Raw genomic sequence first — 22,880 nt, 5'->3', positions numbered from 1 at the left:
TGATACTACATTCAGCGGATCAATTTGAGACTCCGCAATATGGACTGATACATTCTCTCTCATCTGCCTGTGTAACATGCTCTCTGATATGGCACAAAGCGTGAAGTTTGTGGTGGTTGACAAGCTTAGCGCGTCGTACCTGCATGAAGCATTGACGTAACCGCGGAGGAGGGTGCCAAGACCGCGGATAGATCCGTGCAAGCTCCAGCTCCGACGTCGCGAACTTCCTTCCTCCACACGCTCAACAAGCTTCAGTGCAACTACACGCCCCTACTTTTCGCAATGGCACTCAGCATCGACCAGAAGCGCCTCAAGGCCACCAAATTTCCGCCAGAGTTCGACAAGAAGGTGGATATCGAGAAGGTCAACATTGATTTGATTAAGAAGTGGATTGCTGGTAGGATCACGAACATCCTTGGCGACGAAGACGATATTGTGGTGGAGACATGCTACAATTTAGTTGAGCAGAACCAATCTGTAAGTGGATGTTTGTATGCTCTAGCAAGCGATGGCTAATCTTGTACAGCCAAAAATCAAGGAAATACAAATCCAACTCACGGGCTTCCTGGGAAAAGACACAGCACCTTTCTGCAAGGAGTTATGGAACCTCATGCTCAGTGCCCAGGACAGTCCAGTGGGCGTACCTCGGGAGTTACTGGAGGCGAAGAAGGCTGAACTGCAGCAGGAGCAGGTGAGAACACTTCATGGGCTTACGGCGCTAGCATTGCTGACCCAGTACACAGCTGTCCAAAGCCGCCGCCGATGCAAGACGCGCCGAAGAGCAAGCTCAAAATGCTATGATTGACGCTTTCCGCGACACTGAGCGTTCAGATCGACCTGAACGCGGCCGTGGTGGAGGCGGACGATACCGTGGCAATGATCGCAGGGGACGAGGCAGAGACTTCGACAGAGGGCCTCCCAGGCGCGATTCGCGATCACCACCGTGAGTGATATAAACCCCCAACTCAGAAGAAGATTACTGACATGTACTAGAAGACGAAGATTCTCCCCACCAACTCGCGAGCGCGATGTTTACATACCTGGAGGAGGACGGGGTCGAGGACGTGGAGGTCGTCGCGACAGATCTCGCGAGCGCCGCCGCTCTCCTTCGGGCGGTCGCTCTGCATCTCCACCTCGCCGTATGCGTCGCTCACCATCGTCAGAACCATCGCGAACGCCACCAAGGCGTCGAGTGCGCCGCTCGCCATCATCTGACCGCTCAAGATCGCCCCCTCGCCGCACGCGACGCCGATCGCCTTCTCGAAGCAAGTCTCCAGCCCCGAGAAGGCGCAGAGACAGGTCGTGGTCTCCTAGTCACGACACTGCGAGACTACCCAGGCATACTTCACGTTCCAAATCCCCACGTGTCAAATCGAGCTCACCAGCGCCCAGGCTGCGATCACGAACCCCACCGCGCCGTCGCCGTCGCTCTCCAAGTAGTTCACGATCTGTAAGCCCTGTGCGTGCTCGAAGACGGAGACATTCTAGTTCTTCGGGAGAAGACTCAAATGGCTCACGCGCTGATATCAAGAAGCGAAAGCGCTCACCTACCATCAGCAGGTCGCGATCCCGCAGTAGATCTGGCAGGGCTAGACGGGAGATCACTCGCTCGCCATTTAAAGTGACCTCACCGATCCCAAGAGACGTAAGTATGGAGAAGTAGGACAGCTTCTTTGACACTTTCCTGGAGCGTGGCTCACAAGAAAAACACATCGAGCAGTGACAGTTCGTACCTCGGCAGAATCGGTCAGACAACATATCACAATTGCGGAAGGTCAATGATTACGATTCGATTGGCTTAAATTATATATGCAATCGGTTACTACAGATACATCTGGAAGGAGTAGGCTCGGTGCCACTATGGACTGGGAAACATTACATAATGCAATTGAGCATCCCAATGCAATTCCATAAAGTTCCTCATCTTGCTATCTTGATCGAGGTTGAAACCGCGCTGGTGGATGTGATGGTGCGGAAAACTGGAGTATTCCATGGCCTCGTGCCGCGGGTATCATTGATATCTGTCTTTTGCTCCCCAATTCAACCGATGTCTTGCATGTCCAAGGGCGGACATTGGCTATGCAGATACAAACGGGTCCTGGGTGCCTGTCACTTGTATGGTGACTTGGCTGGGTTTGCTTCGCGCCCATGTCGAAAGAGTGACAAATCAACGTGGTGCTTTCGTTTTGAGGTTTTCAGTCGTACAACTGTAGTTGATCTCATCCTTTGCGTCGTTTACATTGCGCAACAACGACACTAATATCATCGAGTTTGCCTAGAGTAAGAGTTAACACAGACGCACTGAGTATCTCATGCGAGAATCCACATACCTCCTTCTATGGACAAGCCCTCGTCAATCGCCTTCTCCATATACGGACTCTCCGCGAACGGATCCTGCGCAATTACCCTCGCAGCATTCATTAGCTGTTGTGCAACAAACCGCATGCCATCAGCATGCGTCTGCTCGTCCGTATCCTTTTCCTTGTCGCCAATCCATCTTTCTATGCTCTCGCATATATTCTCAACAATCTCATGTTCCCAGAGATTATCCACGACACCGTCTGTCATAGCAACTACAACATCGTCTTCCTGAATCGGCACACGATCCATGACCGCATTGTCGTTTGGCGTATCGGGACTGTTAGTCCCCAGTTGCCGCGGACAATCGAACCAATGCCACTGTTCCTGCGTCCTGTACACGACTTCCTTGGTACTCGGTCTGATGACGAGGATCTGGGAGTCGCCCAATTGTGTTACGTATAGCAAGGGGTGGTCGGGTGTCTCATTGTCAGCGCCGAGGAGCGCGCCGCAGACGGTGGTGGTGCCGTGCCAAGGGTTTGGTTCAGAGGTGGCTTCTTTGGTGAGGTTGTAGGCGTTTTGGAGGTATTCGATCAAGTTTGGAGGTGAAGTTGGGGAGTACGATGCTGTTTCGACTTCGAGGGCCCAGAAGTGAGCGATCAAACGCGACCACAGTCTACGTAGGTCTCGTGTTAGCAAAAGAGACGAGCAACGAGAGTATAACGTACGCTGCATGGCCTTTTTCTCGTGTAGCCCAGGCTCCTACTCCGTCATTTGCAGCAATGAAGCTCTCACTGACTAGTACTGCATCGTCTCCATTCGTAACTCCTCGTATCATCTGTCCGTTGACTGTCGGTCTGCGATCTCTACTCCGGTTGTGCGTACTCAGCGGTTCCGAGAAGCTCGTCGAAGGCATGGAGAGAAACGGTGGAGGAAATGGTCGCGAAGCCCGTTTCGCGAAGAGCGCATATCCGGCTTCAAAGTAAAAGGGCGCTTTCGACTTGGGCGGTGCGGCGTCGAAGGGAACAGGCGTGGTCGTGCCGGCGCCTGTCTGCGATTTCGGTATTTCTTGCTGAGTGTACCATCTCGTTTGTCGCGACAGAAATACTATGGGCGGTTTTTGCGCGCTTTGGTGTGGTAGTCCCCAGGGCCGTGATAGTCGGTGTGGAAGGAGGGGTCTACTGCGCATGTGAAGGGAAGACACGAGCATGCCAGCGATACGGCAGAGAATCAGAAAAAGACAATATGTTGAGTTTGGAACTCTACGTCCCGGATCTTATCGGGCTGTCAGAACATACGTAAGGAGCCGCCGCTTCGGTAGTCCGGTTTGTGGGGAAACCCGAGATTGCGGTTTACACATGTCAATTTGATCGGGAATGAGATGGGGGACATGACTCAGCATTCGGGGCATATGGATCTAGCATGACGTCGGAGTTTTTTGTGTAGTCGCATCCATTCGCACTCTTGGTATCTGGTATACTTTCTGTGGAGATGGAAAAACTACGGGTCAGGCAATCAAGAATTCTCGAGACCACTACGGTTCTGTTTGAAAGTGTTAGTAATAGGGAACATCGCACTGCTGGCAGTTTTGTGCATTAGTGTAACCAATAGCCAGCAATTTCCCCACATCCCTACGCATGAATGTTGAGTCTTTGGGAATATCGTATAAGATGATGCGATTTTGATTGTTTCCTTAGGCCTCGTAGTCCCAAAGACAAGTGTTGAATCCAGCCTTCCTTAACACCGGTCATGTGGTATCCAGTAAACGCCTTTTAATGCATCCCACCAGGAGACCCCTTGGAGCTCATAACCAGATTATGCCCTTCTCTTAGCAAAGTTCTCCAGGTCCGCACGTGTAGCGACTCCAAGCACAAATTTCCTGCTGGTATCCGTCACAACTGCAAACTCCTGTTTCCCACTGCCGTCCACCCCGCCATTGAAGAACTCCTCTAGCTCCTCCAGCGGTGTCTCAGTGGTGATGACTTTGTATCTTCTGCCGCGTCGCTGAAACTTGTGCATGGCCGCCTCGACTTTGTCGGTATCCTTGACCTTGCCTTCTTTGAGGAGTTGTTGAAGGTGCGGGATGCTAATGTAACCAAGCAGAGCGCGATTTGTTTGCGAGATGACAGTGAGGTGTGTATAATCACGCTCTAGACCGGACATGAGAGCCCATGAGATTGGGTCGGTGGGTTGAATGGAGAGTGCAGGCGGGGGGTCAAGGTCTTCTACTGTCGCCTGTGGAGTGTCAGATGCAGTCGCGCAGAATCGTGGACAACTTTGAGATAACATACGCCGCGATACTTGTTCGCCCATACTGCTTGGTAATCACCACTCGGGGCATCATTGGTGGAGGGCGCTTCAGTTGCCATGTTTCTGACGGGGATATCTGGTGGGGATGTTTTGCGCAACTTTCCAGCAAAAGCTACGTAGGGCCGCTGATCTCCGGTCTTTCGATTAACCCACGCTAAGCATGCGCGAACGGGGTTTGCGGGTAAGGCTTTTACCTACTGTACACTCGTGTTTCAGAACGTATGACAGCATTTAAAGGGCATCTTTGGGGCACTTGCGCAAGCCGGCTTGCACCTGCCCTAAGCGTATCCAATGCTGACTTGCGTCGAGTAGCGTTGACAGTTACACTCTCTTTATCCAATATGATACGACACACACTTGGGAAATCTCGAGTATTTCCAAATCTACTGTGCATCTGTTCTGTGTTGCAGCCCTGCAGTAATTGTGAGCACACGTGATGGGCTGTTAGTCCGCTAGCGACGCCGACAACCACCAGTCGATCGGTCGTGGGAGCCGCCCACTTCGAACACCATCCACGCCCTGCCACCGCCAGCGATACATCATTTCGCAAGCTCTCTGCGCAAAGAGATATTTACCATCACCTATTCTGGAATAAATATGATTTGTACAAAGCAACTACCATGGCACGTCTGGGGTACCGATGCCCCTCGATCGCCCGTTTATCGCCCGACCGGACACCAATCTCTTGGAGAGCGTTGACGACTGGCTTCATTGGAGGCGCATATGAACGTGTATTCAGGTACGCAAGTGGGTTGAGACGTGTCTAGATGTGCCCTCCGCATCTGTGTAAGCCAATCAGTAGCTTTGGGAGTATTCTTCGGAGCGTACCATGAGAAACGCCTGCAACAACAATGACCACCATCGCGCACTATGCTGCGATCGCTCGCCATACTTCACGATTCAAGGAGCTTTTCCACACCTTCGTACAAGGTCGACACGATCTGTTCGGCCGTTCCGAAGCGCTTGACGGAATGTCAAGTCTGCATATCGCGCGTTGCACGAACACCGAGTATTGGCGTGCTGAGTTGGGGTGGCAGTGGCAGTGGAAGTGGAAGTGGCAGATGTGCTTCCGCCGCGGACTACACCAAAAGATGGGAGATACACGCTATCGATAGCCAGCGCGGATGCGGCAACCCCTGTCTACGGACCGTGATAATCCTGGGCCATCTAACCCGTGCGGGACAGGGACACACTCTATTCTGGATGTAATCTCGAGATAGCTCTCATCTGGTCGTTAACACGATCATCACAACCGACCGACTGACATCGAAAGATATACTCGCGGCTACCGTTTTACCAAAACCAACAGTTCAATTGGAAGTCTATGCTTGGAAACGAAGTACCTACTCCAGCGTGCGTACCTCAACAGTCAGTTTCATAAACTCGTCGTCATCGCAAATTTGCAGTGCACTTTTGGGTAAGATGCGACCTCGATACGTTGATCTTGCGTATCCATTGTGTGATAGTATCTTCACTCCTAATTTCATGGCGGTTACTGCATGCATATCGAGGGCAGGATGTTTTAAAAGAGTTGGATCTTGGCCTGGCTGGCTGAGCGTAGGACTGGGTTAAGTCACGTCGTACAAACACTCAACATAAACCAGAAGATCGTACTGACTGGCCATACAAAAGGACCTGGCCCTTGGGCGGAAGAAGAACATGCTGCTAATCACGCACACCGGCAAGACACGATGTCTTCGACTGGAATGACAAAGGCATTGGTATTTCGACTCCGGCAACTTCCTGTATCGCGACATCGAAGCGCAAGTAGTGCTCATCTGCGGCGTTGCTGTGGCTCACGATGTGGTAGCGGTGTCTATCATTGGTGCAGACTGGGCCATGATCAAGGAACCCATCTATTGCAATTATAAGTTCGCATTCGCCTTTAAGTGAGAACTTCAAGCTTCAACGGTCGTGCAATGAGAGATGATGTTCGTGGTGTGCACGACAAAATAGCAGCGAGGGTCGGCAGCTCTGATCCAGGGGAATTGTATGAATGCGATGAGTGGAACAAGTTAGAGTACAGTGAGTATCTTCTTGCGTCCGTCGAAATAGACCGTAACTGAGCTGACGATGCTTCGATAGTAGCCGAAATACAAAGAATCCCTGACAAGCCTACCCTGAGAATGCCCGAGACCCCGCAGCTCAGCGTTCCTACATCGCCACCAACTTAACCGTTCGACATTTCCCCATCATCATAGGAACAATCCCATCAGCTAACTGTAATTATACAGACTGCGCAAGACACGGAAGAGCTGGGACAGGTCCTTTCGAAGAGTATCGATTTGTCAACAACGAGCGCTCTTACCTCAAGGGCTTCATCCAGCTCGTCATTGGTGGTTTGCCAGCTCAAGTCAACCCACCATTCCACAAGGCTTATCAAAGCAGCTGAGACGCAATCAATAAAGCTGCGACACCAGAGGAGAATCGACACGTTGGCGTCATCCCCAAGCTTTGTTCGCTAGGGACAAGTCTGCGGGTTGCCTGGCCGAAGGCGCGGCTGCTCTGTACTCCAGCACGGACCCAAAGTCATCGCATCGCGCCAAACCTTGGAAGGCAGCGATAATAGGAACAGCAAACAAAATACACCGCCCACACGCTGCAACATCGCCAAAACTCCATCGCTACCTCGCGGCACGGCCGTGATACCCCTCCAACTTTTTCCGGAGCAATAGCGCGTCTGTCACGGGCAGGGTAAACGACGTCACGTGCTGCGCCTGGCGTCGCTGGAAAGTTCAAGAGTTGCGTCTCCGATCTCTTCTCTCTCGCCCTCCCCACTCCACCACAATACGACCCCAACCACCTCACCCACCGCGCACCATCAACTTACCCCGTCGACCATCAACCTCGCGGTACCAAAATCGCGCTCGACATATCGTCAGAGTATTTCGCGACCCTGCGCATCCCTTACGCGTCGACACGACATCGTACAAGCGTGAGCACAACTCGCACAATGGCAGAGGAGGCAAACCCACCCGCGTCGGTGGATGTCACCAACACGACTGAGGAGGCGACGCGTTCTACAGATACTGTGGAAGAGCCCGCCGCCGCAGAGGCTAAGCCAGCCGAGGAGAGCGGCGCAGCCACCTCGGACGTCGCTGAAGGTAAGCAATCAATCTTTGCAAACTGCCCTGGAGGTAACTAACGCGATCCTCAATCAGATCCCGTAGACAAGGCTGCATCAGAGGGCGGCGCTGTGAAAGATGATGCCACTGCTGACGCGCAGGCAGAGAAGTCTGCAGCCAGTGATGATGCAGGTAAGTGCACCTTGATAATTTTTCGAGCTTCAGTCTCCATGTGCATCTGCTGTTCATCACGCCAAAATACTGACTCTTATTCCCAGAAGCCGCACCTGCCTCCGACGCGCCGGCCACAAACGGTACCCCAGCGCCCAAGAAGGCTACCAACGGCAAGCGCAAGTCGGGCGCTGGCGTTCCAGAACACAAAAAGAAGACACCAGCCAAGAAGGGAAAGAAGCCAGTCGAGCTTCGCCTGAATGTGTCACCTGGTGACATGCACATGGTCGCTATGCGTGGCTACCAGCCATGGCCGGTGATTGTTTGCGACGAAGAGATGCTCCCTGAATCACTCCTCAGTAAGCGGCCTGTCAGTGCTAGGCGCATCGATGGCACATACCGAGAAGACTTCCTCGAGGGCGGCAAGAACGCCAAAGACCGACGGTATCCCATAATGTTCTTGGGCACAAACGAATTGTAGGTAATATGTGCTCCGTCATGCATGACTCTAATTTGCTAAATACATCGCACAGTGCATGGCAAGTGAACACCGACCTGCTCCCCTTCGACCTTGATGAAGTCAAGAAGGATGTCGAATCCGGCAACCAGACGAAGAAGAACAAGGCCCTTTGGGAGGCATATCAGATCGCTGCTGAAGGCCACGAGCTATCCTGGTTCAAGGAGATGCTTAGTGCGCATGAGTCTGCGATGGCGGAGGACATTGAGCAGCGTGAGCAAAAGGAGGCGCAGAAGAAAGAGAAGGCCGAGAAGTCGGCCAAGCGCAAGAGCACCGCCGTAGACGAATCGGAGGATGTTGAGATGGAGGATGCTGACGGCGCTGCCCCATCCACTAAGAAGAAGGCCACAAAGAAGCGCAAGAAGACTGACGAGACCGAGGACGAGAACGACAAGGTGCGTGTCAAACTCCTCATTTTAATTATGAATGCTGACCCTCGATAGCGTGCAAAGACTCCCAAGACTAAGCTCAAGCTAACGACGAAGACGCCCAAGGAGGCAAGTGCCGCGAAACTCAAAAAGGAGCCAAAGTCGAAGAAGAAGGCCAGCGAAGAAGCTGAGGCTGCTGTACCAGAAGAACCACCGATGACCGAAGAGGAGCGGCTTCAAAAGCGAGAAAAGCAAGTCCTCTATCTCCGACACCGTTTGCAAAAGGGCTTCCTCTCGCGCGACCAGGCACCCAAGGACGAGGACATGACCAACATGTCTGAATATCTAAAGCAGCTCGAGGCCCACGATGATCTGGAGGGCGAAGTGATCAAGAAGACCAAAGTTCACAAGGTCCTCAAGGCGATTATGAAGCTAGATTCCATCCCCAAGGAGGAGGACTTTGAATTCAAGAAGCGCTGTGGTGAGCTCCTCGGCAAATGGAGCAACGCTCTGGCCAACGAAGCTGAACCCGCTGGCACCAATGGTGTGAAGGAGGACGATCGCGAAAAGTCTGAATCTGCCAAAGAGGACGTACCACCTACCGAGAAGACTGTAGAGGACACCAAGATGGAAGATGCCACTACCGAAGCCGTTGTTGAGAAGAAGGCCGATGCGGACGGCGACGTTGCCATGTCAGAAGCAGACAAGGAGGTCATCAAAGATGCACCCGCAGCCCAAGCTGAGGCTGAGGCTAGCGTTGAGGGTGGCGACAAGGCTGCTGCTGAGACTGAGACGGACGCTGCGACTGCTGATGCCGCCAAGGCTTAAGCCGTCACCAACATGGTGAGCATCTGAGAGAGCGAGTGTTTCTATCGCTCTCTGCTGTCGGTCACAACGGTATGGTGACTTTGCTGTAGTGGTAATGGCTTTCGCCGTTTAGGCTGATCGGGCCTGGAGGAAGCGCGGATGGGTATTTCTTGGTTTTCATGCGTGCACTCTATCTACGAGTGGATCTGCCATCTTTGTACATATATTGCTGAACGAGTATGATTAGTGAAGCTCGATGAGGAGACTATGAGGAAGTTCGGGAGATGGACTTCCAGGAGTAAAAGACTGTCTTAGCAATGGAAACTACACAAAAATGATGTGCAAGGATTCCATCACTTCTCGGATTGTGAAGTCAACGTATTCACGCGTATGTACATTAGTTTCCTTGTCGCTATCTTCATCGCCCTCCTTCTCCGCGGTCTGTCCCGTCTGCATCATTGCGAGCTGTAGCGCGTCGCGTAGAGTCTGCCCCGCTATCATTATGACGTACTCTTGCTCCATAACAAAACCATCGATCTGGAAAGCTCGCAACAACATTCAACGATTGATAACTTTTCAATCTCACTTCTCAGTTACTCCCCTAAACACACCAACAAACATCCCAAAAGTCAATCAAGATGGCCAGCGCAACTAGGAAAGATCTCCTCAAGAAGGTATACAACATGGTACCGCCCATGCTAGAGAGCTTCCACAAAGGTAAGAATCGCACAATTCGCGGCATCGGTACTGTCTAACGAGCTCATGCAGGTCAATTGGGTCGTGTGGCAGTCATTGGTGGTAGTGAAGACTACACTGGTGCGCCCTACTTCTCTGCCATGGCCTCCGCGAAACTAGGCGCCGACATGGTACGAACATGGATCTTTCTCAAATCCAATCATTGTACTTACAAATCCATAGTCGCACGTAATATGCGAACCCGGTGCTGGTGCCGTCATCAAGACCTACTCGCCCAACCTCATGGTGCATCCCTATATGCGCCAGTCCAAAAACCTTGCCCAGTCTGAGAGCGCCGAGAGTGTCAGCTCGGAAGTTGTCGGTATGCTATCGCGTCTACACGTCGTCGTTATCGGTCCTGGTCTCGGTCGTGACGAGCTCATGCAAGATACGTGCGCAAGGGTGATTGAGGAGGCGAGGAAACAAGGTATTCCGTTCGTGCTGGATGCGGACGGTCTCTACCTTGCGCAGACGAGACCAGAGCTTGTGGACGGCTGCACAGAGTGCATTCTCACTCCCAACGTCGTCGAGTTCGGAAGACTGGCAAAGGCAAAGGGCGTCGACGTCAACGAGGGCGATCCATCAGAACTCTGCGCTAAGCTCTCCAAGGCATTCGGTGGCGTTACAATTATACAGAAGGGCTCCAAGGATTACATTTCCAATGGCGCACATACGCTCGTCTCGGAAGGCGAGGGCGGTTTGAAGCGCTCGGGTGGTCAGGGTGACACACTGACGGGCAGTCTGGCAACCCTGTTGGCATACAGGAAGGCATACCATGACAAGATTTGGGATATTGGGACCGAGATGTCGAGGAGCGAGACACTTGCTCTTGCGGCGTTTGGTGGATCGTGCATTACGAGGGAGTGCTCCAAGTTGGCGTTCAAGGAGAAGGGTCGGTCACTGCAAGCTAGCGACTTGACTGAGCACGTGCACACTGCGTTTTTGAACATTATTGGGGAGAGGGAGGAGACACCTAAGTTGTGAGTGTGATGGTTTGGAAGTATGCGTTCTAGGTTTAAGATAAGAGCAACAATTTGATTCAAAATATTACCCGGGACTAAGATGCATTCATGTCGACACCGGTATGTCGTGCGAGAACTGATTGGATTATGTCTTCTCCAGGGTCATCCTTTGATATCGCGGTGCGTATGACTATGAGGATGCTAGAGGTCTCCAAAGCATGTTCATGAGTACTGTTGTATCCTTTGGGATAAATCATTAGCAAGTATATTAGAGTAGGTAAGTGAGGTGTAGGCATTATGTGTATGTATTCTTATATAATTCCCACTCTCATCGGCCTTGGTATTGCGCCTGGCTACCTATGCCGGACGCGAAGTAGATTGCTCACTCTGTGCTATCCAAGTTTCTTCCGTCTATGCTCGTAGCCTACATGCCCATATGTGTGAGCACATAATTTGTGGAAAGAGTCGAGTAGTATGCACTCTGCAAAATCCCAAGAGTATTAAAATAAGTAATTTCACCTAGTCATCTTCGTAGCCAAGCATCTATGAGACTTCCGCCTTGCGATTTATTTATGCTAAGGAGCCTCCGAGTACCCAGACCTCGCCGTTGGAGACCTTGTCCGCGATACTCTTGACTTCGACGTTGCCGGGCTGGATCTATAAAATAATGTTAGTTTACAGTCCATCTATGCAATAGAAAGACGACCAGAAAAAAACAGAAACCGCTGTCCTATTTAAATCAAGTGCAAAAAAGCAAAAAAAGAACCTGGGGTATCTGACTAAAGCCAGACGAATGCTGATGAGAGTGGGACTCGACTGAACAAACATATTAGTAAACTAGACTAATGAATTCAATTGTAATTACTTACACCCACGCCACTTTCGTGACCAGGAATATGTGTTAAGATAACCTTAACCTGGCGCCATAACCAACTCGGCCATCTCACCTTATTGGTTGATTGATGAGAGTTTGGCAATTTAGTTTGAATATGTGTGTGAGTGTGCCGGCGAAAAGCGAAAGATGCCGACATCAGAAGGTGGGGCAGGGTGGAGTAGAACACCTGGGCAGCGCGACATGGTAACATGGATTAGCTTACCTTCTTTTGGCCGTCCTTGGTCTCCCACCAGATCTCGTTGCCAGCAAGTGTCTTGATTTTCTTGCCCTCTTCCCAGGGACTCTCTGGTATAATGTGTCGCTGCACGAAGCGCGCCAGGTTGCTCCGCGCGCGATCTTGTCCACTGCTTCCCTCGTATGCGTTCGCGCCAAAGTTGTCGTAGTCTTCGGGGTCTTCCCAAGGCTTCCTCTTCAGGCTGCGCATGACGCTGTTGTCCGGCGCAAGCACCGTAACGTTCTGTGCGGCGTCTTCTAACCGTCCGGAGACGGTGTCGATGTCCCTTGTGAGGCCACTGAAGATGGCAATTTCCTGTGTCTTCCCGATAACGTCGGATACACTGACACCAGTAGACACTTGTCCCTCTGGATTGCTCATGATGTAGTCTCGCAGCGGCGACTGATCGCTGAGGATGTGAAACGACTGGATGATGCTGTCAAAGGGGCGAGACTGCGCAGTGCAGGCTAGAATCAGGGAAATGGTAGCAAAGGGATAGGAGATGACAGATCCGGGCTTCATGGTAGTTTAAGAGATGCGCATTAGGTTGTCGTCGCAAGGGTTGGTGAGCGCGGCGTTGGAGCTGGACAGCACAGACGTCATGCCGCGGTGAAGCCAAGACCCCGTGATCGCGTGAATGATCGTCAGGCGCCTTTTAAGCTCGGGGTTCCATCACTTTCTCTTCTCACTCATGTATTCGCCCACGTGAACCCCGCGCTTTTGAGCGCGTAGCTTACACGCCACTCGAAAACTAAATCATGGAGATCCCCACTGTCACTATCGTAAGTGCATCTTCAGTGGGTTCGCGATCAATTGCTGACTTACCTAGGCTGACCTACGCGCTTTCCACGCGAAACATTTCCCACACGCCCCGGCACCTGAGCATGTCCTGTATGGCGTGGAGCCTGAAGCTCAAGCAGCTGAAGAGTACTACGACGAAGCGGACGATGGGCTGGGCTACTATTCCGACGGCACCAAGCGCACGCTGACCGACGAACAAATCGCCATGTTCCGACACTCGGAAATTCATGCCATCCTTCGCAAACGGCAGCTACGAAAAGAGGACGGCGAAATATCCGACGCTGACTCCATACCTACGGTTCCAGCGTTAATGTCTGCTGCCACAAACGACTGCTCCTTGCACAAGACCGAGAACGTGGACACGGCCCAGAGTGATGCTATTGAGAAGCCAAAACAGCAATGGGCAACTACCAGCGCAACAAGCAAAGCTAAGGCCAAGAGGAAACGGGATAAATATGCGAAGAGGAGAAAAGAAAAAAGACTGGAGAGAGGGCTCCCACGAAGAAGGGGTGGTCGCAATGGTGCAGATGTAGACGACAGTAGTGACGAGAGCGACGAATGGGATCCATGGCACCAGGCTAACGGGCCGGATGTGCAAAAGGACGACACTCTGGATCTGGACTACTGAACAGAAAAAGAGATAGCAGCTTCTTGGCTGTCGGTATTCCTTGGTAATGCTGTCTGCAACAACTCCGACATGTGGTAGTCAGTTCTTGCCACTATCGCAACACTGCGCATGTGTGGCACATGAACATCCTCGAGCTGTAAGTACACCTTCTGTCCCTTGCTACCACTTTTCCAATGATGAAAACATTGTTATCGTCATCCTTAGGCGGAGACGGTGTTGGGCTTGAGACGAGAGTAAAAGACTGCTTGTGATCTGAGCTCCTGACTCGTCTGACATTGTCAGTGACGAATTTAAATAATCTTCTCTCTGAATATTGTCCTTCTGAACATGATTTTCTAATGCCTCGTTTACTTCATAATACTGACTTGTCCATTAGGGACCATGGTTCAAGTAACACCGTCAGTTGTTTCTCTGGTGAGGGTACGGATGCTTTAGTGGCAATTGTTCATGGGTTCAGGTAGCAGAGAATCAACAGTGGCTTAGGCTTGGAGATGAGCCTCTAAATGTTGAAGTATGGAATTCGAGTCTTGTTCGAGTACGAAGTTCGTGAGTGTATCCTGGTCTTATACTCATATACTCTTGTGGATGACTCACACCCAGAGCGAAGCAGGAGTTCTAATGATGAAGTTCAATACCCCTTATAATTACAATACTGCTCTCCACCTCGGCTATATTTCCAGTTTGCTGTAGTCACCAGTTCCCCGCTCACCATCCCCGCTCCTCCCTCGCTCACTCAGTGCGCGGCCCCACGCTAGTCAGGTGTGTTTACCTGCTACCCCACCTCGCAAACACTCTCTCTTGCAACTTCAACCTCTTCGTTGGCAGCTACGACCCGCTGCAGACATCCCCGAATGGTGCCCCGAATGGTGCCCCGTAAGGCTACTGCCGCCAACAAGGCAGGATCGAAGGACAAAGTCGTCAAACGCCCTGCACGCGGATACCACAAGTTCAAGAACGGCTTGTTCAACGTCACGCCCAAGCGTAGTGAGAAGGAGCTGTGAGTACATGTCTGCTGTGTCAGTCAGGTCAAAGCTAATATATCGTCAGCGTCAAGGTCAATCAGCAGTCGCCGCTACTACGCTTGCCGCCCGAGATCCGCAACAGGATCTGGGAGTTTGCTCTTGGAGGCATGGTCTATCGGGTGAAAAACCCTGACAGCGATCGTCATCGCAAGCTAGCACCTTCACCAAAGCAGCCTGCTGGTATCTCCCTTCTGAGAGTCTGTCGCCAAATCTACGCAGAGGCTGCCATGCTTCCTAGCCTGCTCAACACCATCTCTTTCCATTGATTCTTTCTCTATGTCTACCCGCAAACGAACCATGCGACGAGGATTCTCAAGCCCTATCAATGCGAAGCGGTTACTTCGGCTCATATTGAACTAGCTTCTCCGTCTTTTGAAAATGGCGTTCACTTCTTTATAGAGACTGCACACAGTCTCTTTGGACTTCTTCCTGGATTGAAACAGATTGTTGTGCGCATCTTTCAATGCAAATACGTAAAGAAGGCATATGAAGATGATCTTCGAGCAGTTCTCGAGGAAGCTGCGTCTGGGCCGGTCAACGTCAAGATCGAGCATACAAATCGTCATTGGCTTGATTACGACACGTCGTAAGTCCAATCTACTTAATTAAAAAACACGTCAAAGATAGTTAACATACTATAGTTTCTGGAAAGGCTCTGCGCAGGACACCAACTGAGCTATTCTGCTAATCGGCTCGAGGCGATTGCCAATACATCATGGTTAGTACTAGTGGATGTAGGCAGCAGCTCGCCTTCGAGACTACGAAAGTGGTTTCAGTAAAACTTTGCTTGGAACATAAATGATCTTTTTGGATGCAGAGACCTGCAGGCTGCTAGGTTTTATGCTTTCGGATGCACGGGGTCAATGTCAAAGCGAGCCTGAGGCATAGAAGCTGGCCTGCAGTTAAGATTTGGTACTTCGTCGGGATACGGTAATACTGCAACCACGATACTCAATCTCACTAGTCAGCTCATACTTACCGTCAAGTGCATGCACATATTCTTGTACAGTGAAAGCCTGACCTTTTGCATTACTCGTATATTTTTGTATTACCTGTGCTACCCTCGTTGCCATTGTGATGCGGCCTATGCTTAGCTGAAGACCCTTACTTCATCTTTATCGGCTGAGCAGATCTTTCCAGCTGTCTTGCTAAGGAAGAGACCATGCACTCATCTCGTCCCCACAGTATAAACCGCTCGATATGAGGATGAAATGTATCATTTAGGGTGCAACAAAACTTCCCCAATTATTAGAGGGGCGTATACCAATCTTTATTTTCAATCTTTTTGGAAGATTGACTACAGCCTACAAGAATTCATACGATCAATGCATACCCCACACGCGCGGACAGCCTAAATAGCGCAACGGTTGACTGTATCTAAAATAGTAGGTCAGGATTTGGTAAGTAATGAATCAGCGTAGGGTTGTGTACAAGTAGTGTAGAAGAACGATTGTTGTCATGGTCAGTTGATCAATTCACATTAGCGGATCACCCGTAACGCAGGAGCAAGCGACTGAGTTTGTCAAACATATGCTATAGCAATCAGCCTAACCTTTCTAAATGATCTCATCACCACTTGCTGCTCTAATCCGGATCGACAGTCAATCCTTGAAATTTTAATCTTCCAATCCTAACTGGTTACAACATGGCAGTGCGCTCTACAGATATACAGAAGCGCCTAGAGCCACTATCGCTTTCTGCAAACTATGACAGAAGAGCGAATAATGAAATGTATGTTTGAACTATGTTGGGAATCGAACCTGCGGTAGATAAGGCAGCTGGTTGCTGCATGCACGAGCTTGGATTACACGGCTGACTAAGCCGTGTGGTCCGAGCTCTAGCTGCTGCCTTACTGCCGACCTCCCTCCACCTCCATAGAACAACAAGAACAATCACAATCATTTCAACTCGTTGCAACGAAGGTGATTCCGATACCTTAGCCGTATCAACACTGATCAGTGGTTGCTACACCACAGATCGGCTAGATATCTGACAAGGAGACCCATCAGCTCTTTTGCTGTGTAGTCTTGGCCAAGAAGCGACTCCTCCTACCTCACAGTAGCAAGGAGTGCGAAGTACAGCACCGCCCGCAGAGACTACCTATCAAGGTAGCGCTTTCGCCGACAGTTCTGAAGGAGATCTTGAACGAAAAGATCTGCGTCAACCACGCACAAAAACAACTGACAACGCCTGCAACTAACAGCAAACAATCGACTGACTTCAGCACCATGGCACCATACAAGAGCGTCAAGTACCGATCGTGGTACTCCGAGATGCACAAGAGTGAGTATGTCAACGCGGAACTCGACCCGACCGACACAGTCATAAACACCGACAAACTGAACACTGTCGTCCTCGATTGGGTCGTCCAAGTTGAAGACGATGGACAGTTCGACCTCTTCATCCTCCAGGAGTTCCAAAAGTCCTTCGAGGATTGGACTCAAGATATCATAAGTGCGGTCGACGTGCGGCTCCGGAAAGCAGTCAAGGAATTGCTCCGACACCGAGGGATTTACATCCAGATCAACAGTCGTGACACAGTAATAACGCAACTGTACAACCTCCTCCATCTCTCGTCGTGCCCGATATGGCCTGACGACGAGCTTGAGCTTATGCGACTCGTCGACGGTTTCAAGTGTCGACAGCTCACAAACAGCAACTACAGTTACCCTAACCCTCCGCAGCCACCAACAGGATACCCACAAGCACAGTACTCACCGTCGCCAGCTCAACTCAACGTGACAGCACTCACAAACCTCGCGAAGCTGTACAATAACAACGATAAGTTCAGTGGTGACAAGTATGACGTGCTCAGTCACAAACTGGTCATCTTTCGAGAGCTTTGCGCCAAAGTCGGCATTCAACCTGGCCAAACTGACCGCTACAAGCTAGCCATCTCCACTATGCTTACTGGCAAAGCGTCAACTTACTACTACCAATCTATCGCTCCACTTGACCTTGGATACGAAGACATCATCGCGAAACTGGGCGCCTACTTCCACACTACCGAGAACTACCAGTTGTTCTTGAACGAATGGCGCACCATTATGCTAAAGGACGTCATCGCAAGTAATCCTGACAAGACAATTGCGCAATGCCTTGACTTGCTCATCGACAAGCTCCACAAGCTGTACCAAGCGATGGCTCAGCAGAATGGACTCAGCGAGTCAAGCCTCACCGGACAACTTGTGTCAGCATGCCAGGGTGTCGAAGCCTGCAGCGCAGTCCTGATCCGACCTGCGTCGACCTTTGAAGCAGTCGCTTCAGAGCTCCGCAACGCCGTCGGTAACTGGCAACGCTGTCACCCGCATGCTCGAACGCAGTTCAACTATGACAATGAACAGACAGACGATGACATCTTCTACACAAACCGACGATACAACCGAAACGACGAACCTCGCGACAGACCCCGAGGCTATGGCACCGGTCGCTTCAACCGCGGACCGACGCTGTCACGACCGCGATACCCTCCCCGCCGCTCGCACGATAAAAAGTGCTATGTGTGCGGCAAACAAGGATGCTGGTCAACGCGACATTCACACGAGGAGCGCAATGAGTCGCACCAACGCTTCAAGACTTATGTCCAAAACCACGATCTCGATGACGACTACGACGTGTTCCTCGCCGGATTCGAAGGCATCGAGCTTCATGACGAGGCAGAGGACGACGACGGCAACCGCGTTGATGACCTCGATGCGTACTTCCAACATGAACAATTCAACACCGCTGCTTGCGGAACCATCGACGGGCAAGCGCTCACCATCAACCTCAACGACGCCGCGGCGACCCACGCGATCACTGGGATCGACCCATACGCGTCGGAGACTGCAAAGGAGGCACCCCACATGTTCACCTTCGATCACCGATATGGTGCTCACTGTTTCCAAGGCATCATGCCCGACACCGGCGCGGCCGGAGTCTCCACTGCAGGAAAGACCCAGGTCATGGCACTGCAACGCCTCCAGCCATCGGCCACGATCAATGAGTCCACGGCAGGTCGCCACCGAATTCGATTTGGAGATAACCCAGAGTGTCTCTCACTTGGCGAGGTGAAGGTCAAAACCCCGCTCGGCGTTATACTTTTTGCGGTGATGCCGACCAACACGCCTTTCTTGCTGTGCCTTGCAGACATGGACCGCCACGGGATCTACCTCAACAATGTTGACAACGTGCTTGTACACGAGTCACGGGAGTACCCCATTGTGCGCAAATGGGGACACCCATGGCTCCTGCTCGACGACCAAGAGACCGCGACGCACTACCTCACCGAGGTAGAGCTTGCGCAACTCCATCGGCGCTTTGGTCATCCAGCTGCGGGACGACTCTACAAGGTCCTCGCGAGAGCAGGTTATGACGAAGTCGATGCGGCGACCATCGAAAAGATCAACAAGTTCTGTCACCAATGTCAGATTACTGGCAAGGCGCCAGGACGATTTCGGTTTACCCTCCGCGACGATATCAACTTCAACTATCGACTTATCGTCGACGTGATGTACATTAATCAGAGGCCAGTACTTCATGCTATTGACGAAGCAACTGCCTTCCAAGCAGCGCGCTTTCTCACCGACATGAAAGCAAGCACAACATGGGACACACTCCGCGCCATGTGGATCGATATGTACGTTGGTCCGCCTGATGTCATAGCCACCGACGCTGGCAAGAACTTTGCGAGCGAGGAGTTTGTCAACAATGCAAAGACAATGGCCATCGAGGTTGACGAGGTGCCTGTCGAGGCGCATAACTCCATCGGCAAGGTGGAGCGGTACCATGCGGCCATCCGCCGTGCCTTCGAAGTCATCTCCGCCGACATAGACAGCGACACGTCATCTGAACACCTCCTCCAGATGGCTGTGAAAGCCGTCAACGACACTGCTGGTCCAGATGGCCTTGTGCCTACTCTCCTCGTCTTTGGCACCTACCCCCGCCTATCCAAGACATCGCCGCCATCACCATCCATCAGCGCGCGCGCGAAAGCGATAAAGAACGCGATGGCGGAGGTCCGCAAGATCAAAGCAAAACGCCAGGTGAACGACGCACTTGCGACACGCAACGGACCGAACGTCATTGAAACGCTTCAGCTCCCGATCCAGAGCAGCGTAAAGGTTTGGCGCGAGAACCGCGGTTGGACTGGTCCCCATACCCTCATCGCCATGAACGACGACCTAACCGCCGCGATTGTCGACGTCGACGGCAGGCAGGCGACATTTCGAGTCACATCGGTGCAGCCATACCACCGCAACAACTCCACCGTTATCCCGCGCGACGACGACGACAACGACAATTGCGGGGATGCGGACGATGACGAGTTTATCCCAGAGACAGAAGTTCCACCTCCACGAAAGCGCGGTCGCCCCAAAGGCTCCAAAAACAAGCCAAAACCAGCTCCCATCGAGACCAACGACGTCAACCTCACGCAACGCGAGGAGGACGACTTAGTGCTGTCCAAGAAGCTGCGTGCCACTGGCAAGATCACAACCCTAGGCGAACCATTCGAACTATCCACCAAGGCAGAGATTGACGCGCTGATCACTCGCGGAGTGTTCCGCTTCGAGGAGTATGACCCTCAGCGCCATGGTGGCATCCGCGTCTTTAAGTCACGGATTGTCAACGAGGTCAAAGGCAAAACTACCACTAAGCCGTACGAGAAATCGCGCCTCGTTGTTCAGGGTTATGCCGATGATGGAAAACGGATTGTGCTCACACAAAGCCCGACGATCCAGCGCGCCAGTCAGCGCATTATTATCGCGCTTGCACCCTCACTGCTTCAAATGGGCATGACGCTATGGCTTCGAGATATCACGCAGGCGTACACGCAAGCCGATGACCATCTCCAGCGCACGATCATCGCGGATCTTCCCACGCAACTCCGCAATGTCTACCCCAAAGGCACCATCATGGTGGTCGTGAAGCCGCTGTACGGCATCGCCGAGGCAGGAGCGTACTGGTGGTCAACCTACTTCAAACACCATACCACGACACTCGGGATGGAAACATCAACCTATGACCCGTGCCTCTTAATCACCAAGCCAACGGCGTTAGGCTTTGGTATTGTCGGCATGCAAACTGATGACACGCTCGGTCTGTCCGATGACGTGTTTGCCAATAAGGAGAGCAAGGAGCTGCGCTTCAGCGCCAAAGAGAAGCAGTTTCTTACTACTAACAACCCTATCGACTTTAACGGGTGCGTCGTTAGTCTCACAACAGACGGCGTGATCACACTACGCCAAAAGAAACAAGGTGAGAAACTGGAGATCGCAACTGACAAGAAGACGTACATTCAACAACGCGCACGTGGCGCTTACATCGCGACAATCTGTCAACCCGAAGCAAGCTTCGACCTCGCCGCTGCTGCGCAAGCGAGTGAGCCTACAAAAGAAGAAATATCCAAGTTAAACAAACGCATCGAATGGCAAAAGAAGAACCTCTGCCATGGGTTGACCTACGTACCTCTGGACATACGCAACCTCAAGCTGTTTACCCTAGTCGACGCGTCCTTTGCCAACAACAAGGATATGAGCTCCCAGATGGGATTCGTCATCGTACTCGGCAATGAAGTCACCTCAAGCGACACAAACTTCGGGATACGTGGCAACATCGTCCACTGGTCCTCAGTCAAATGCAAGCGGATCACCAGGAGCGTCCTCGCCTCCGAGATCTACGCGATGGCGCACGGCGTAGATATCGCAGTCGCGATCGGCGGCACCATTGATATGGTCATGGAACGACTCAACTTACCTAAGGTCCCCATCGTGGTATGCACCGACTCGCGATCGCTATACGATTGCCTTGTCAAGCTCGGCACCACCAAGGAGAAACGCCTTATGATTGACATCATGGCAATGCGCGAAGCCTACGAGCGCAGCGAACTCATGGATATCAGATGGATCGACGGTCGCGACAACCCAGCAGACTCTATGACAAAGGCAGGTTGCAACGCCGCGATAGAGAACCTCATCAACTCTAACGAGCTCAACCTCCGAGTGCAAGGGTGGGTCAACCGTGATCGCAACACCAAGCCCACGACCGAGAGCACCGAGCTCAGCAACCTTGAAGGCACCAAGTAGTCAACGGGCACGTGTGCGCGATAACGAAGGACACAAGAGGAGGACATAAGGGCATACAGGAAGGCGTATAGCGCTAGCCGAGATAGGCAACTAGCTACATTTCGGCAGCAGGATATTATTACAGATTTGGAGGATTTGGGGACGGATCTGATCTCCCGGCACAAAAAGAAAAGATAGTCAGTGTTGGGAATCGAACCTGCGGTAGATAAGGCAGCTGGTTGCTGCATGCACGAGCTTGGATTACACGGCTGACTAAGCCGTGTGGTCCGAGCTCTAGCTGCTGCCTTACTGCCGACCTCCCTCCACCTCCATAGAACAACAAGAACAATCACAATCATTTCAACTCGTTGCAACGAAGGTGATTCCGATACCTTAGCCGTATCAACAAACTACATTATTGTTCTGGAATCAAAGTTGATAGCTAAATCCATTATACTGTGGAACGAAACTAATTCACATCTATTAAGATGATTTACGGTATTGTTTTAGGTGGTGTCGACATACGTCCATCGCGATAGTGGGGGTGTAGGCCTAAGATCATGACCGAAATTCTTTCCAGCATGTGTGTCAAAAAACCCACGCAGAGGCCTCGCTTCTCGTGTTTGAGCTGAACACCTTTGAATTGGAGCATCGTTTGCAATGCCGCTCTTTCTTGGGTGCTTTGATGGACCGCCAACGAGATGCGATTCAAAACATAGCGATATACTGGACTTACTCTCGGGAATATCCATCCGTGGACGTTGAAGATGTGTTTTCTAGGCTCAGAGGTCTTAAATATATGAAGAGTTACAGCCAAGCATCTAAGCACATGTTGGATCGGTTGCCCATATACAGAAAGTTTTTGATTCAGGTTAAGGCGAGACCTCAAGTACAAGTCATTTCTTGTGTTGTTTGATACCGATAAGTATCATTGATACACAAAATGATGGACTAGTCCCGACTGCCTAGATCTCATGCACACGAAGTACTGCTTGGCCAAATTTGGAGGCATGACTTTGTATTGCTATGTGTCGGCATCTGCAC

At 51.5% G+C, this 22,880-nt stretch overlaps 10 protein-coding genes across 10 annotated transcripts; 6 read left to right on the top strand and 4 right to left on the bottom strand.

Annotated features, from left to right (window-relative positions):
* Positions 1–282: 282 nt before the first annotated feature.
* Positions 283–947, top strand: PtrM4_141370 (PWI multi-domain protein; the record flags this gene model as incomplete). Its single annotated transcript, XM_001937852.2, has 3 exons — positions 283–477; positions 527–691; positions 744–947. The coding sequence occupies 3 exons, from the start codon at positions 283–285 to the stop codon at positions 945–947; spliced, it is 564 nt and encodes a 187-aa protein (XP_001937887.2).
* Positions 948–989: 42 nt separating this feature from the next.
* PtrM4_141360 (uncharacterized protein) lies at positions 990–1,169 on the bottom strand (the record flags this gene model as incomplete). The annotated part of the gene is made up of 1 exon (XM_066109506.1): positions 990–1,169. One exon carries the CDS (start codon positions 1,167–1,169, stop codon positions 990–992), a length of 180 nt encoding a protein of 59 aa, XP_065960428.1.
* Positions 1,170–2,219: 1,050 nt separating this feature from the next.
* PtrM4_141350 (uncharacterized protein) lies at positions 2,220–3,214 on the bottom strand (the record flags this gene model as incomplete). The annotated part of the gene is made up of 3 exons (XM_066109505.1): positions 2,220–2,275; positions 2,331–2,974; positions 3,027–3,214. 3 exons carry the CDS (start codon positions 3,212–3,214, stop codon positions 2,220–2,222), a joined length of 888 nt encoding a protein of 295 aa, XP_065960427.1.
* Positions 3,215–4,113: 899 nt separating this feature from the next.
* Positions 4,114–4,667, bottom strand: PtrM4_141340 (uncharacterized protein; the record flags this gene model as incomplete). The annotated part of the gene is made up of 2 exons (XM_001937854.2): positions 4,114–4,533; positions 4,590–4,667. 2 exons carry the CDS (start codon positions 4,665–4,667, stop codon positions 4,114–4,116), a joined length of 498 nt encoding a protein of 165 aa, XP_001937889.2.
* Positions 4,668–7,561: 2,894 nt separating this feature from the next.
* On the top strand, positions 7,562–9,557 carry PtrM4_141330 (PWWP domain containing protein; the record flags this gene model as incomplete). The annotated part of the gene is made up of 5 exons (XM_001937857.2): positions 7,562–7,712; positions 7,770–7,865; positions 7,952–8,321; positions 8,378–8,756; positions 8,805–9,557. 5 exons carry the CDS (start codon positions 7,562–7,564, stop codon positions 9,555–9,557), a joined length of 1,749 nt encoding a protein of 582 aa, XP_001937892.1.
* Positions 9,558–10,174: 617 nt separating this feature from the next.
* Positions 10,175–11,255, top strand: PtrM4_141320 (sugar kinase; the record flags this gene model as incomplete). The annotated part of the gene is made up of 3 exons (XM_001937858.1): positions 10,175–10,253; positions 10,305–10,402; positions 10,455–11,255. 3 exons carry the CDS (start codon positions 10,175–10,177, stop codon positions 11,253–11,255), a joined length of 978 nt encoding a protein of 325 aa, XP_001937893.1.
* Positions 11,256–11,803: 548 nt separating this feature from the next.
* Positions 11,804–12,864, bottom strand: PtrM4_141310 (uncharacterized protein; the record flags this gene model as incomplete). Its single annotated transcript, XM_001937859.2, has 2 exons — positions 11,804–11,890; positions 12,331–12,864. The coding sequence occupies 2 exons, from the start codon at positions 12,862–12,864 to the stop codon at positions 11,804–11,806; spliced, it is 621 nt and encodes a 206-aa protein (XP_001937894.2).
* Positions 12,865–13,100: 236 nt separating this feature from the next.
* On the top strand, positions 13,101–13,771 carry PtrM4_141300 (DUF3807 domain containing protein; the record flags this gene model as incomplete). Its single annotated transcript, XM_001937860.2, has 2 exons — positions 13,101–13,124; positions 13,172–13,771. The coding sequence occupies 2 exons, from the start codon at positions 13,101–13,103 to the stop codon at positions 13,769–13,771; spliced, it is 624 nt and encodes a 207-aa protein (XP_001937895.1).
* Positions 13,772–14,634: 863 nt separating this feature from the next.
* PtrM4_141290 (uncharacterized protein) lies at positions 14,635–15,059 on the top strand (the record flags this gene model as incomplete). Its single annotated transcript, XM_001937861.2, has 2 exons — positions 14,635–14,768; positions 14,819–15,059. The coding sequence occupies 2 exons, from the start codon at positions 14,635–14,637 to the stop codon at positions 15,057–15,059; spliced, it is 375 nt and encodes a 124-aa protein (XP_001937896.2).
* A 1,379-nt stretch (positions 15,060–16,438) lies between these two features.
* On the top strand, positions 16,439–21,857 carry PtrM4_141280 (uncharacterized protein; the record flags this gene model as incomplete). The annotated part of the gene is made up of 3 exons (XM_066109504.1): positions 16,439–16,524; positions 16,853–20,042; positions 20,112–21,857. The coding sequence occupies 3 exons, from the start codon at positions 16,439–16,441 to the stop codon at positions 21,855–21,857; spliced, it is 5,022 nt and encodes a 1,673-aa protein (XP_065960426.1).
* Between the last annotated feature and the right edge of the window lie 1,023 nt (positions 21,858–22,880).

The sequence above is a fragment of the Pyrenophora tritici-repentis genome, chromosome 8 (assembly GCF_003171515.1).
Source record: "Pyrenophora tritici-repentis strain M4 chromosome 8, whole genome shotgun sequence".
In the NCBI taxonomy this organism is placed as follows: Eukaryota; Fungi; Ascomycota; class Dothideomycetes; order Pleosporales; family Pleosporaceae; genus Pyrenophora; species Pyrenophora tritici-repentis.
This window is presented reverse-complemented; position numbering and strand designations above follow the sequence as displayed.